Source organism: Erpetoichthys calabaricus, chromosome 8, assembly GCF_900747795.2.
Source record: "Erpetoichthys calabaricus chromosome 8, fErpCal1.3, whole genome shotgun sequence".
Classification (NCBI taxonomy): Eukaryota; Metazoa; Chordata; class Cladistia; order Polypteriformes; family Polypteridae; genus Erpetoichthys; species Erpetoichthys calabaricus.
The window spans coordinates 185440630-185454382 of NC_041401.2; the positions used below are offsets into that span (position 1 = coordinate 185440630).

Consider the following 13753-nt stretch of genomic DNA (forward strand, 5'->3'; position numbering starts at 1 on the left):
GAACTCATGTTGTTATTCTTAATAGTCAGTTTTAAAGCCTAGGTGAATAAATATTCTCTTGAAATCACATTATTTAATAAACTTGTACTATTTTCAGCAGTTGAATTATTTTGAACAAGCATAATGGAATACTTCTTGTACCAAGTTAATTGTACTGATGCACTTACACAATCAGAAGGACGGGATATTGTCGTAACTCGGAGAAGTCCACTGGAAATGATAATTTTAGTGGCAGTTCTGAAAACAATAAAAGAAATATGTTATTATAGCCTTATAGACCAATAAAAGGATAAGCTTGGTGTTTATCAAGTCAAAGTTATTTCTACACAAACATGCTCTATATGCCTTTACCACTCAAAACTGTGTTCTAAGGTTAAGCATCTTCTATTAATTTTTAAATATACAATGCTAATCCTGGAGTTTTATAATGAAGCCTATGGGGCACAGGACTCCACTGGAAAATAAAAACCTAAAAACGTAACTGAAAACATCCAGTTTACAAGCCAAGAAATTTTTTCGAGTATTGACTTGCACATTGCGATTGCACCCGCACATTGTAAAATAGTTTCTACATGTCATTTCTGAGCAAACAAACACCAATATTATGAGATTCAGCCATTTTAAATGAAGACCAGCTGTGCACAGTAGCTCAGCCCTTGTTTTCTTTCCTCTTGAAAGACCAAATCACAGTAACTTATTCATATAACTTGGTTAATTTTGTTTTGATTTACTTCCATATTTATGTAAGAACTCACACAAGTGAATAGAAAATGCATCCTTACCTTGAGAAAAATAGTACCAAAAATATGCAATAAAGTGATTACTTCCCTATCCCTTTTGTTGTCACAAACATGCATCAGAAACATGGGAGGCATGTTTTCTTGTATTGAAACGTTTGCCACTTCATTGGTAAGTTTTTAGGTTTTCATTTTCTGGTGGCTCCTCATGCCCCATAAGGCTGCATTGTAAAACTGACTATGTATGAGGTGGATAGGTACAGCATTTTTTTTTAATGTATACAAATTTGGACATGAGTGTCAGTAGGTTTTGTGTCCTAGAGGGCAAGTTACCCAAACTATTCTATAACATTTCAGTAATTATTTACCACTCTGATGCTGATCTTTCAGATCATAAAACAAGTCATTACAACAGCAATTGATGAGAAGAATTCATAATTATTTACAGAATTACGGTATTTGAGGGTTCCTCTCGAGTGCCTCTTTCTCTTGCACGATTTGGCTCAAAAACTAATCAGCACATCATCATCTCATTACAGGCTTATGTTTCGAGTTTGGTATTTTTCCATCCAGCCGTTTTAGCTGTAGACCATACTCAAGAATCTGTGACACACACATACATACACACGGAGGCACACCCATCATCGAGATATCGATGTTTGCGGTATCAGGGGACCCTAAAATGTCGAGATCCGTCAATCCCCATAGATGATAGGTAATGGTGGGGGCGGGCGTAAAGCATAAACCACGTAACTTTAGAACATTTTAATAAATATCTAGGTGACCACCTTGATGACAGACTTGGAGTGGTCTGTGAACACAGATGTATGTATATAAGAACTTACTTACACAAGTGAAGAGAAAAAAATATCCTTACCTCGAGAAAAGTAGTACCAGGAATAATGCGGGAAATCGATTACTTCCAGATCCTTTTTCTTGTCACAAATGTATTGTAAACATGGAAGGTATGTTTTAGTTTATCGAAACTCCAAGACAACGTATTAAAGTAAGTTTCTACGCTTTTATTTAATTAGATCCCCGTGTCCTATAATATTTATTGCAAAATGCCTGAGCTGGATATGCTTTTTTTTTTTTTAATTTACAGTAATCCCTCACTTATCGCGGGAGATAGGTTCCAAGGCTGACCGCGACAACTGAATTTCCGCGAAGTAGGGACACCATATTTATTTAATTATTTAACGTGCATTTGGACGTTTTTAAACCCTCCCTGTATTGTTTACAACCCACCCTTTACTCTATTAATAACAGGGACAACTGCTAAGCAATATGAAATCGGTAGATAAGTTTACACTTACTGTATAGCGAAGTACACGTAGCTATATATGACGTGATAATGGCGATGAATATGCTGCGCAGTAAAAATAATGATGATGAAGGTGATAATCCCCTGAATGCAGTAGCAAGAGCATGTTAATGCTGAATGAGTGAGATGAGACTTTCTGGTTAATGCAGCACTCCGTCGCTGAACCAATCAGCAGCACACAGGAACTTAACTGCGTGCTCTGATTGGGTAGCTTCTCAGCCATCCTCCAATAGCATCTCTTGTATGAAATCAACTGGGCAAACCAACTGAGGAAGCAAATACCAGAAGTAAAAAGACGCATTGTCCGCAGAAACCCGCGAAGCAGCGAAAAATCCACGTTATATATTTAGATATGCTTACATATAAAATCCGCGAAGTCGTGAATCCGCGAAAAGTGAACCGTGAAGTAGCGAGGGATTACTGTATACAAAACACCTAACTTTATAATACAACTTTGCATGGCAAATACATATATATCATGTTTGTGAAGAGATAACTTTGACTTGAAAAATCCCGAACTTATCCTTTAACACATCCACTTTATGGAGCTACGTTTCCCAGATGCAGAGAGTCTACTTAACACATGGTTTTTGAAGTTTAGTAACTATTAAAAATAAATTTTTACTCACCAAAATCTTCATTAGAAATTATTCTGAAATCTGTCTGTTGAACCTTTTTTTCTTTCACACCCTCTGCCAACAAGGTATTATTTTCAAGCATGTAATAATCTGCAGGGAGACAAGAAAGTCACACCACGTGTTTTTAATGGATTTCTTAATATGTCATTTATTATGCTGTAAGTATCCTAAATTTATAGACTCTGGCACCCTAGGAACAGGGCTGGATTAACCTTTAAGCAAAATAAGCAGGTGCTTAGGGCATCAGGAGAAGGGGGGCACCACAGAAATTATGGATTTACCATGGACCATATAGTGAAAAACTGCAAATAGTGCAGCAGAACCAGGTTCTACATAAAGGGGCTCCCACATTAAATGAAAAAATAACATACATACTGTATATACAATAATAAAATAATAATAGAGGTTAATGATATATATTAATTTTGGGAAAACAACAAAATTATAATCTGATAGCTGCCTCACGGTCCATCAAGTTTCATGTGATCGTTCTTGTCTTAGTCACATCGGTCGTCCTGTTCAGTCATCCACTGAGAATAAATGCAGCTCATATATATGGGGGCACCAAAATCTTAAGTGCTTAGGGCCTCTAAAGGTCTCTAAAGGCCCTGCCTAGGATTTATGTTTGATATCAGGTGGCACAGTGGTAGTGTTAATGACTTGCAGTAAGGAGATCAAGGATTTTGCCCTGGGTCCTCCCTGTGTGGAACGCTTGGAGTAGTGAGAAAAGTGCTATATAAATGTAATAAATTATTATTATTATTGTCAGCTTACATGTGCCTGCTGCTCCTAGCAGACATCACATGCATGCCTCCACAGTGGCAGCTGGGGTACAGATGGAGACCTCATTATCATTTCATTGAATTAATTCACATATGTCCTAACACTTCTTGGTATGTCACCTTCAGGACTGGATGCTCATGTTACTTGTCATTATTATGCAATAAGTGTGTCTTCAGAGCCCTCAAGTCTACTATTAAAAAGATGCTCTGGCAGTGAGAGGACATTGACTTTTTGGATTTTTATTAGAGGCCCAGAAGTCGACTCCTTGGCCTTTTGACTTTCTCTCAATACACACTTCTTTTCGTTTTTTTGAAATTTAGTCAAAATGTCTTGATTTATTCTCTTTATTTTTCTCTCATGTAGTTATGTTTGCTCCGTGAGAGCAAGATTATTAAAGGCAGGCCCTCTCATTTATCTACTTGGGGAAAGATACATTCTTAAACATCTGATCAGAATTGTTTTTTCATTGGTCACAAGTTTTTTGGACACTTATGTTACTTGTAATTATTATGCAATACGTTTGTCTTCAGATCCTTCAAGTCTACTACTAAAGAGATGCAATGACAGTGAGAGGACATTGACTTTTTGAATTTTATTAGAGGCCCAGAATTTGACTCCTTGGCCTTTTGCCTTTCTCTTGGCACACCTTTTTTTTTGAAATTCAGTCAAAATGTTGTGAATTATTCTCTGTATTTTTCTCTTATTTGTTGTAGGAACCCTGTAGCAATGTTTGATCCGTGAGAGCAAGATTATTAAAGGCAGGTCCTCTCATTTATCTACTTGGGGAAAGGTACATTCTTAAAGGTCTGATCAGAATTGTTCTTTCATTGGCCACAAGTTTAAATGGAGTTTCTATAAATCAATTCAAATGTGACGCAACACTTCTGGGTTTGTCACCTTCAGGAGAGGACGCTTATGTTACTTGTACTGAATATGTAATGAATGTGTCTTCAGAGCCATCAAGTCTACTATTAAAGAGATGCAATGGCAGTGAGAGGACATTGACTTTTTGGATTTTTATTAGAGGCCCAGAAGTCAACTCCTTGGCCTTTTGCCTTTCTCTCAGTATACCCTTTTTTCATTTTTTTTTAAATTATGCAAATTTTGTGAATTATTCTCTTTATTATTCTCTTATTTGTTGTAGGAACTCGGTAATAATATTTGCTCCGTGAGAGCAAGATTATTAAAGGCAGGCCCTCTCATTTATCTACTTGGGGAAAGATACATTCTTAGACATCTGACCAGAATTGTTCTTTCATTGGCCACAAGTTTTTTTGGACGCTTATGTTACTTGTAATTTATTATGCAATAAGTTTGTCTTCAGAGATGACAAGTCTACTACTAAAGAGATTGAATGACAGTGAGAGGACATTGACTTTTTGGATTTTATTAGAAGCCCAGAATTTGATTCCTTGGCCTTTTGCCTTTCAAAAGTACACACTTTTTTTTTAGTTTTTGAAATTTCCTCAAAATGTCTCGAATTATTTATTCTCTTTATTGTTCTTTTATTTGTCGTAGGAACTCGGTAGCAATGTTTGCTCTGTGGGAGCAAGATTATTAAAGGCAGGCTCTCTCATTTATCTACTTGGGGAAAGGTAAATTCTTAAAGGTCTGATCAGAATGGTTATTGGCCGCATCTTTAATCATAGGTTCTTTAAATCAATTCAAATGTATACCAGCACTTCTGGGTTTGTCACCTTCAGGAAAGGACGCTTAAGTTACTTGTAATTATTATGCAATAAGTTTGTCTTCAGAGCCATCAAGTCTATTATTAAAGAGATGGAATGACAGTGAGAGGACATTGAAGCCCAGCATTTGACTCCTTGGCCTTTTGCCTTTCTCTCAGCACACCCTTTCTTTTCGTTTTTTTTTTTTCAAATTTAGTCAAAATGTCTCTAATTGTTCTCTTTATTTTTCTCTCATTTGTTGTAAGAAGTCTGTAGTAATGTTTGCTCCATGAGAGCAAGTTTATTAAAGGCAGGCCCTCTCATTTATCTACTTTGGGAAAGATACATTCTTAGACATCTGACCAGAATTGTTCTTTCATTTTGGACGCTTATGTTACATGTAATTATTATGCAAAAAGTTTGTCTTCAGAGATGACAAGTCTACTATTAAAAAGATGGAATGACAGTGAAAGGACATTGGCTTTTTGGAGCCTTTTGAACTTTTTATTAGAAGCCAAGAATTTGACTCTTTAGCCTTTTGCCTTTCTCTCAGTATACCCTTTTATTATTATTTTTTTAAAATTTAGTCAAATTTTGTGAATTATTCTCTTTATTTTTCTCTTATTTGTTGTAGGAACTCGGTAATAATGTTTGCTCCGTGAGAGCAAGATTATTAAAGGCAGGCCCTCTCATTTATCTACTTGGAGAAAAGGTAAATTCTTAACGGTCTGATCAGAATTGTTCTTTCATTGGCCACAACTTGAATCAGAGATTCTTTAAATCAGTTAAAATGCGTCCTAACACCTCTCAGTATGTCACCTTCAGGACAGGATGCTTATGTTACTTGTAATTATTATGCAATAAGTGTGTCTTCAGAGCCGTCAAGTCTACTATTAAAGAGATGGAATGACAGTGAGAGGACATTGACTTTTTGGATTTTATTAGAAGCCCAGAATTTGACTCCTTGGCCATTTGCCTTTCTCTCAGTACACACTTTCTTTTCGTTTTTTTGAAATTTAGTCAAAATGTCTAGAATTTTTCTCTTTATTTTTCTTTAATTTGTTTTAGGAACCCTATAGCAATGCTTGCTCTGTGAGAGTAAGATTATTAAAGGCAGGCCCTCTCATTTATCTACTTGGGGAAAGGTACATTCTTAAAGGTCTGATCTGAAGTGTTCTTTCATTGGTCACGAGTTTAATTGAAGTTTCTTTAAATCAATTCAAATCTGTATCAGTACTTCTGGGTTTGTCACCTTCAGGACAGGACACTTATGTTACTTGTTCCGAATATGCAATGAGTGTGTCTTTAGAACCCTAAAAGTCTACAATTAAAGAGATGCACTGGCAGTGAGAGGACATTGACTTTTTGTATTTTATTAGAGGCCCAGAATTTGACTCCTTGGCCTTTTGACTTTCCCTCAGTACACCATATTCTTCCTTTTTATACAACTTTAGTCAAAATATCTTGTGTTCTTTGCTTTATTTTTCTCTTATTTTGTTGTAGGAACTCAGTAGTAATGTTTGCTCCGTGAGACAAAGGTTATTAAAGGCAGGCCCTCTCATTTTTCTACTTGGGGAAAGATACATTCTTAAAGGTCTGATCGTGAGAGTTATTTTATTGGCCACAAGTTTAGTTGGAGTTTCTGTGATTCAATTCAAATGTGTCCTGACACAATGGGGCCTGGATGATCTCGTGGCCATGGAACCCCTGCAGATTTTTTTTTTTTTTTTTCTCTCCAGCCCTCTGGAGTTTGTATTTTTTTTTATTGTTTTTCTGTCCTCCTGGCCACTGGACCTTACTTTATTCTTTGTTATTTGGTATTGCCTAATGTTATTTTTATATTTTTATTTTTTATATACTTTTCTTTCTTCATCTTGCAAAGCACTTTGAGCTGCAACATTTGTATGAAAATGGTGCTATAGAAATAAATGTTGTAGTTGCTGACACTTTTAGGTTATGTCAGGTTCAGGCAGGTTAAGGGACCATTACAAGATTTGGCAGCAGAATGTACTCATTTGTCAACTGATACCTACTTCAGGAATCGGAGAGAAAAGCCCAAATGGGCAAACAGCGAAAGCTGGTTCGGGCCATACAGTAAATGTAACTTAGCAGAATGGCTATCGAAATGTGTATTTAGTTGCCTTTAGCTTGGTGATATAATATTATTTTAAATAAGGAGCCAATAATTGTTACAGTAACATTAAAGTCATTGTCTACCTGTTCTGTATAATGTAACCAGCAAGTGCAAAAGAATATATTGATTGCAGAAAATAAACAAGTGGCAAGATTTGAAGTAGGGTGGCACGGTGGCGCAGTGGTAGCACTGCTGCCTCGAAGTTAGGAGACCCGGGTTTGCTTCCCGGGTCCTCCCTGCGTGGAGTTTGCATGTTCTCCCCGTGTCTGTGTGGGTTTCCTCCGGGCGCTCCAGTTTCCAAGGCAGGAAGGCAGGCAGGCACAAGGCAGGAACCAACCCCGGGCAGGGTGCCAACCCACCGCAGGAGACACACAAACACACCCACGCACCAAGCACACACTAGGGCCAATTTAGAATCGCCAATCCACCTAACCTGCATGTCTTTGGACTGTGGAAGGAAACCGGAGCGCCCAGAGGAAACCCACGCAGACACGGGGAGAACATGCAAACTCCACGCAGGGAGGACCCAGGAAGCGAACCCAGGTCTCCCAACTGCGAGGCAGCAGCGCTACCCACTGCGCCACCGTGCCGCCCCGTATACTCAGATATGAGGATGGATATTTGAGGAGTAAACCGCAAGACAATGATTATATTTTTATATTATGTACATTAAAGAGCCATCAACATCAAATCAAAGGAATAATACAATGAACAATTATTATAAAAGCAAAGTTGAATAAATTGGACTCGGCATCTGCATGAATAAAAGGTAAAGTATCACTTCTGGTTAGCGGAAATAGCCCAAAAGTTGATAGAAACCTACGCGTTATACCTAATACAGAGTAACCTCGGTTCACGAATGTCTCTGAACACGTACGAATCGGTTTATGACCAAAAAGTTCGCCAAACTTTTGCCTCGGTTCACGACCACACACTCGGTCAGGGCCGGATTTTCCTATAGGCTAACTAGGCTTCAGCCTAGGGCCTCAAGATCAAGAGGGGCCTACATTCAAATTGTTAGCAAAATTTTATTATCTCTCATGTAATTTACAAATTTAAAAATGGAAGGTGAAAGGGCCTCATAAGTGGAATAGCCTAGGGCCTCTTTTCATATAAATCCTGCCCTGCACTCGGTATACGAACAAGCCAGTTTCCCTTTCGGTTTGTACGTGTTCAGTCTCTCCCGGTGCATTTCCTGTGCAGCGAGCAAGAGAGAGAGCGAGAGAGATAGAGAGAGAGCGAGAGAGACGCACACACACAGGCAGCGCGAGAGAGAGAGGGCTGGACACATAAGGTAGGAAGGCAGTTAAAGAAGGCACTGGGCTTGATTTTGTTTTCACTTCTGTTTCCAGCAATCGGTTCATAGCGTGCATTGTTGTAATGTTACTTTTCTTGGTGGTTTATTTTTTCAATTACGCTGTGCATTCTATGGTTTAATTAACTATATTTGTGCTTAAAAACTTAAAAAAAAAATATTTACATACAGTTCGTATGGTCTGGAACGGATTATTGTATTTACATACAATCCTATGGTGGAAATTACTTCGGTTCACGACCAAATCGGGTTACGGCCAGAGTTTTGGAATGAATTATGGTCGTGAACCGAGGTTCCACTATACTTGTATGCAAAATTTGGTTGACCTAAGTGAAAGCGTACTCAAGTTATTGTGTTTACACACACACGCACACACTAACACAGACAGACACATAGACAAAATTCTAAAAATAGTATATTCAGACTGAGGGGTGTCTAAAACGTCACGATTCATTAAAATCTTGAAATCGAATTTTTGGACGATTCCAATACTTTCCCTATACTTTGTATACAAGAAAGTAAAAATGGTTACCAACACACCCTACAGCCTTCCCATTGTGCCACATCATCACAGCACATTACACATCAATACAAACAGCGATTCTCAATCAAATCAAATCATTCCCATCAACCCAAGTTTCCCTGTGAAGTCTCCAGGTGTGGGTGTGACGACTTAGACCTTGTGACCTCTAAAGAATGTCGAAGCAAGGTGGGAGAGCTGGGCCATGCAGACATCCTTGCGTCAAAACACATTGTTCCCCCGTGAAACCTTCACAGTGTCAAAACCCTAACCGTTCCCCTGTATATTCGATTGTGCATTGAGAGTGGGAGTTAGGGGCTGGGTGGAACTAATGTTGTCTTCTGGTACCAAAAATACAGAAATGCTGGCACCATACCATTTAATATTTTTTTCAGTGTGGTATATCATGCAACTTTAATAAAGATAACAACCAAGCCCAAGATACAGGGTGCAGGATCCATGAGCTATTGGGCAGTAGCAGCACTGGGGCAAGTCAGAGTTGTCATTTAACGTAATTTATCCAAATTTGGAATGGGAAGCAGCACCAGAGTTCAAACACAGACATAGGCAGAACATGCAAATTCGTCAACAAAGAAACACATTCCAACATTAACTTCTAAAGATGTCAGATTTTTAAATTATATAATACATTTTTATTAACTTACATGATGGGTTGTTCATGTTATGCAATGTCGTGGTGGGAATCCCAGGTCCTAGGGAAGAAAGCAATTAAGCCTTATGTTATCATCACAGAAAAATAAAACAGATGTGCACATTATTTCTTGTATTGATGCTCATATATATTTTTTAACATCTCAGTTCTGCTGTTTTGAAGACATTTACACAAGGCCTTATAAGAGACGGCTGATAAATTGTTAAGATATTTCCTACTTTTATCACCATCACTTTATCTTTTTTAATCTGTTAGACCAGGGGTCTCCAAAACGGTACCGGTAGCTCACAACCCCTTTCCAAGTAGCTTGCCAAAGGGTTAATGAATCCTATATAAATTTGAAAACTTGATTAGTCAAATTAGGGGTGGGCGATCTTTCCAAAAAAAATCACATCACAAACCTTTTAACATAAAATCATGAATCCGCAATCTGAATTGCAGTCTATCTTTTCAATGTGGTATACACTTAAGAGAATATCCGGACTCAAACTCATCAAGACCTAAGTAACACTTTATTTTAAATGTCAAACAAAGTTGAGTTCAATTGTTCTCTCGTTTGCTAGCTAAGCAGAGTTAAGGTACACGTCCCAAGGCTGCACCGTGAGTGAGGAAGGCCCAGCTCCACTTCCCTCTGCCTGCTGCGTCTCACTTGGATTCACGCAAATAAATCGGTACAACCAGCGAACTCTGATACATAGCGAAATGAGAGAAGTCGCAAAATCAACCGGAATGTTCAAGCAAATTATAGAAAAACACCCGATCTAAATCCGTGAAGTAGTTGTCTCGTGAAAAGCGGACGGACAGGTAGACAGACGTTGGATTTTCTATATTATATATTAGTAAACCTTCAAAATAATGTGCAGTTAAAGTCTCAACAGCATTCTCAGCATTTCTGGAGTCTTAGTAGAGCCAGATAACTATAAGAATCTTCACCAAGCAGCTCTGAAAATGTCTGCTTTGTTTGGATCTCCATACCTCTGCCTTTTCTGACGTGAATGTCGTGAAATCAAAGCTCAGAACAAGACTGACAGACGAACATTGAAATGACTCCAGAAGAGTGAACCTAAGGGGGCTCCACTCCACCAGACACCTGCCCCTCTTGTTGAGTCATCTGATTAACTGAAAAACACATCACACATGCGACTGGACCTGTGAATAAAGTGACACAGTGACATGGAACAAAGTGACAAATGAAGAAGTCATATCTGTGGATTTGGAATTGCATTGTTTTGTTTTGACAGCATTCATGTTTTAATTCAATAGTGTGAGATAAACTAGAAAATGCATACAGACATACAAAATGCACTTGCAGGTGAACTAAATATTTTTTTTGTGATGTTTTAATGCAAAATGTGAGGTGTGGATACCAACATTTTGTAAATGTTCAGGAAAAACAAGCTTATTCAATTTGTTTGGGTTGAAATAAGCTATGAGAAGAAATGTTAGAAAACATGAGTAGCTCTCTGCCATTTTCATTTGGTAAAAGTAGCTCTCAGGGGAAAAAAGGTTGGCGACCCCTGTATTAGATCATTCATTATACCAACTCCCGTTACGACTTCCGTTAAGCATGAAACGGGTATGATCCCCTGGTCTCAGGCAAACCGCAGAAGATCTCGATGTTCTATCAGACACATACGGGTGTGGAGGACGCTCTGATCTCCAGGCTCCACAGAGCCGACTCTTACTTGGACAACGCTGGCACCCCAGTCAGTGTCATGTTCTTTGAATTTTCCAGTGCCTTTAACACCATTCTGTCTCATCAAATGAGTTAAAATGCTGAAGGCTTTGAATCTTGATGCCCCCATAATCTGCTGGATCATGAACTACCTGACCAACAGGCTTAGAGACTCTGTGACAGAAATGGTGGTCTGTAATACCAGAGCACCTGAGGAAACTGTCATGTCTGCCTTCCTGTTTACCACTCTGTACAACAGACACAATACCAACATTTGACACCTACAGAAGTATTCAGATGACTCCTCCATCATAGGCTGCACGAATAATGGAGACGAGTCAGAGTAATAATAATTCTTTGCATTTATATAGCGCTTTTCTCACTACTCAAAGCGCTCAGCAATTGCAGGTTAAGGGCCTTGCTGAAGGGCCCAACAGAGCAGAGTCCCTTTTGGCATTTACGGGATTCGAACCGGCAACCTTCCGATTGCCAGTGCAGATCTCTAGCCTCAGAGCCACCACTCCATACAGAGTACAGGAAAGTCGTGGAGGACTTTGTCTTGTGGTCACCTTCAATTCAACATCAGCAAGACAAAAGGATTGATGGTGGACTTCCGGTGGGCCAAGAAGACTCTGAGACCAGTCACCATCCATGTGGTGCAGAGCTACAAGGACCTGAGGGTTCAAATAAACAACTCGCTGGACAAAAAGGGCCAGATAAGACTGGACTGGCTAAGAAGACTCTGGTCTTGTGATGTCTGCAGCAAACTGCTGGAAATGTTCTTACCAGTCCAGTGTGGTGTTGCTCAGTGAGCTGTGGTCTTCTGGTGAAGCATCTTGAGCACAAAAGAAGCACAAACTTATCAGGAAGGCCTGCTCGATCACAGTGCCAACCCTGGACACACGGGAAGCTGTTGTGGAAAAGAGGATGGTGGCATAAATTGGATGCCATCATGAAAAATCCCCTCTTGGTGGCACTCTCTTGGAGCACATTTAGCCACAGCTTCATTCCACTGTGGTGCGCTAAGAAGAGCATCTGGTCTTTCCAGTGCTATCAGGCAATTCAGTACGTCTTCCAAATGTACTCTTAAGTTCATTTTGAAATTTTTACACAATATACATTCATGTATTGATCAGTTCATTGATGGGCTGTATTATTTGTCCTGTGAGTCTTCATCTTTGGTCTTTTCATTTTTCAGAAGCTGTATGCATCTTCGCCATAAGATTAATACAGTTTATCTAATGCAATCTAATGTCATTCAATGCTGAGGTTGTCTTGCCTTACATTCACAATGTCTTGTAACGCACCCTCAGACTTCAACTAAGGGCGAAGGCTGCCTCAAGATTTACGCAGCAAAGAATCCGCTATGCATTTAAAATGAGGGATGGATAGAATCAGGCCAACACCTAAGCCTTATGGTATTTCCATCCTGCCACCCGAATATTAGCAACACCCGATGAAAATGCTCATATAGATTAATTACACACCCAACACACAAATATATAAATACTAGCTGTGAAGACATGTCTCCTAGAATTCTCCTGGATTCTGGTACTTCAATCAATCAATCGCATCGGTTGTGCATTAGCGGCTAAGCAAGTTTCTCTCTCCTCGGAGGTTTCATTTTGCCGACGTGCTCGCCTCCTTTGTGTATTTGCAGCTAAGTGAGTTTCTCTTTTCTCGGCGGTTTCACTTTGGCGACCACAGTCGCTTTCTTTCTTTGGGCCATACAGACACACACACAAACACACACACACACACACTTCCATGCATAGATGTTTATATATTACTAGCTGTGTAAGCGAGTTTCTCTCTCCTCAGAGGTTTTGTTTTGCTAATGTGCTCGCCTCTGTTGTCTGTCAGCAGCTAAGCGAGGTTCACTCTCCTCAGAGGTTTAGTTTTGCCGATCTGCTTACCTCGCTTGTGTATTAGTGGCTAAGCGAGTGTCTCTTTTCTCGGCGGTTTCACATTGGTGACCAGAAAAATTGAAAAATTTCATCCCGAAGGGTTATCAACAGAAGAAATGAGTACACAGGTAATCCTAGCACCGAGAAACGATGAAGTCAAACGAATTAACGTGAAAATTGTCGATCGGTTACACACCAAATTGGTTAAATCCGTATCAATAGACTGCTGAAACAGTTGGTGGTGATTGTGCGGAAGATGAAAACATCATATATATAAAATGCCTATGCGTACGTACGTACGTCTCCCTTTCGTTGCTAGGTGATGATAACAATTTGTTTAAACCTTTCGTGGCTGGGTGATGATAACAATTTGTTTAAAC

The 13753-nt window shown here is 39.1% G+C and overlaps 2 protein-coding genes across 3 annotated transcripts in view; one reads left to right on the plus strand and one right to left on the minus strand.

The window, feature by feature from the left end:
• Window positions 1–13753, plus strand: part of ccdc93 (coiled-coil domain containing 93) — an 876647-nt gene that overhangs the window by 819204 nt on the left and 43690 nt on the right. The gene's annotated exons all lie outside the window — the stretch shown is intronic.
• The window catches only part of LOC114656373 (inactive dipeptidyl peptidase 10-like), a 992193-nt gene that overhangs the window by 43595 nt on the left and 934845 nt on the right, over window positions 1–13753 (minus strand). For both annotated transcript variants that reach the window (XM_051930748.1, XM_051930749.1), the window contains exons 17-19: window positions 9784–9831; window positions 2691–2789; window positions 168–237 (exon numbers count right to left, since the gene is read on the minus strand). In XM_051930748.1, the coding sequence (XP_051786708.1) occupies window positions 168–237; window positions 2691–2789; window positions 9784–9831 (217 nt within the window). The remainder of the gene's footprint in view (window positions 1–167; window positions 238–2690; window positions 2790–9783; window positions 9832–13753) is intronic.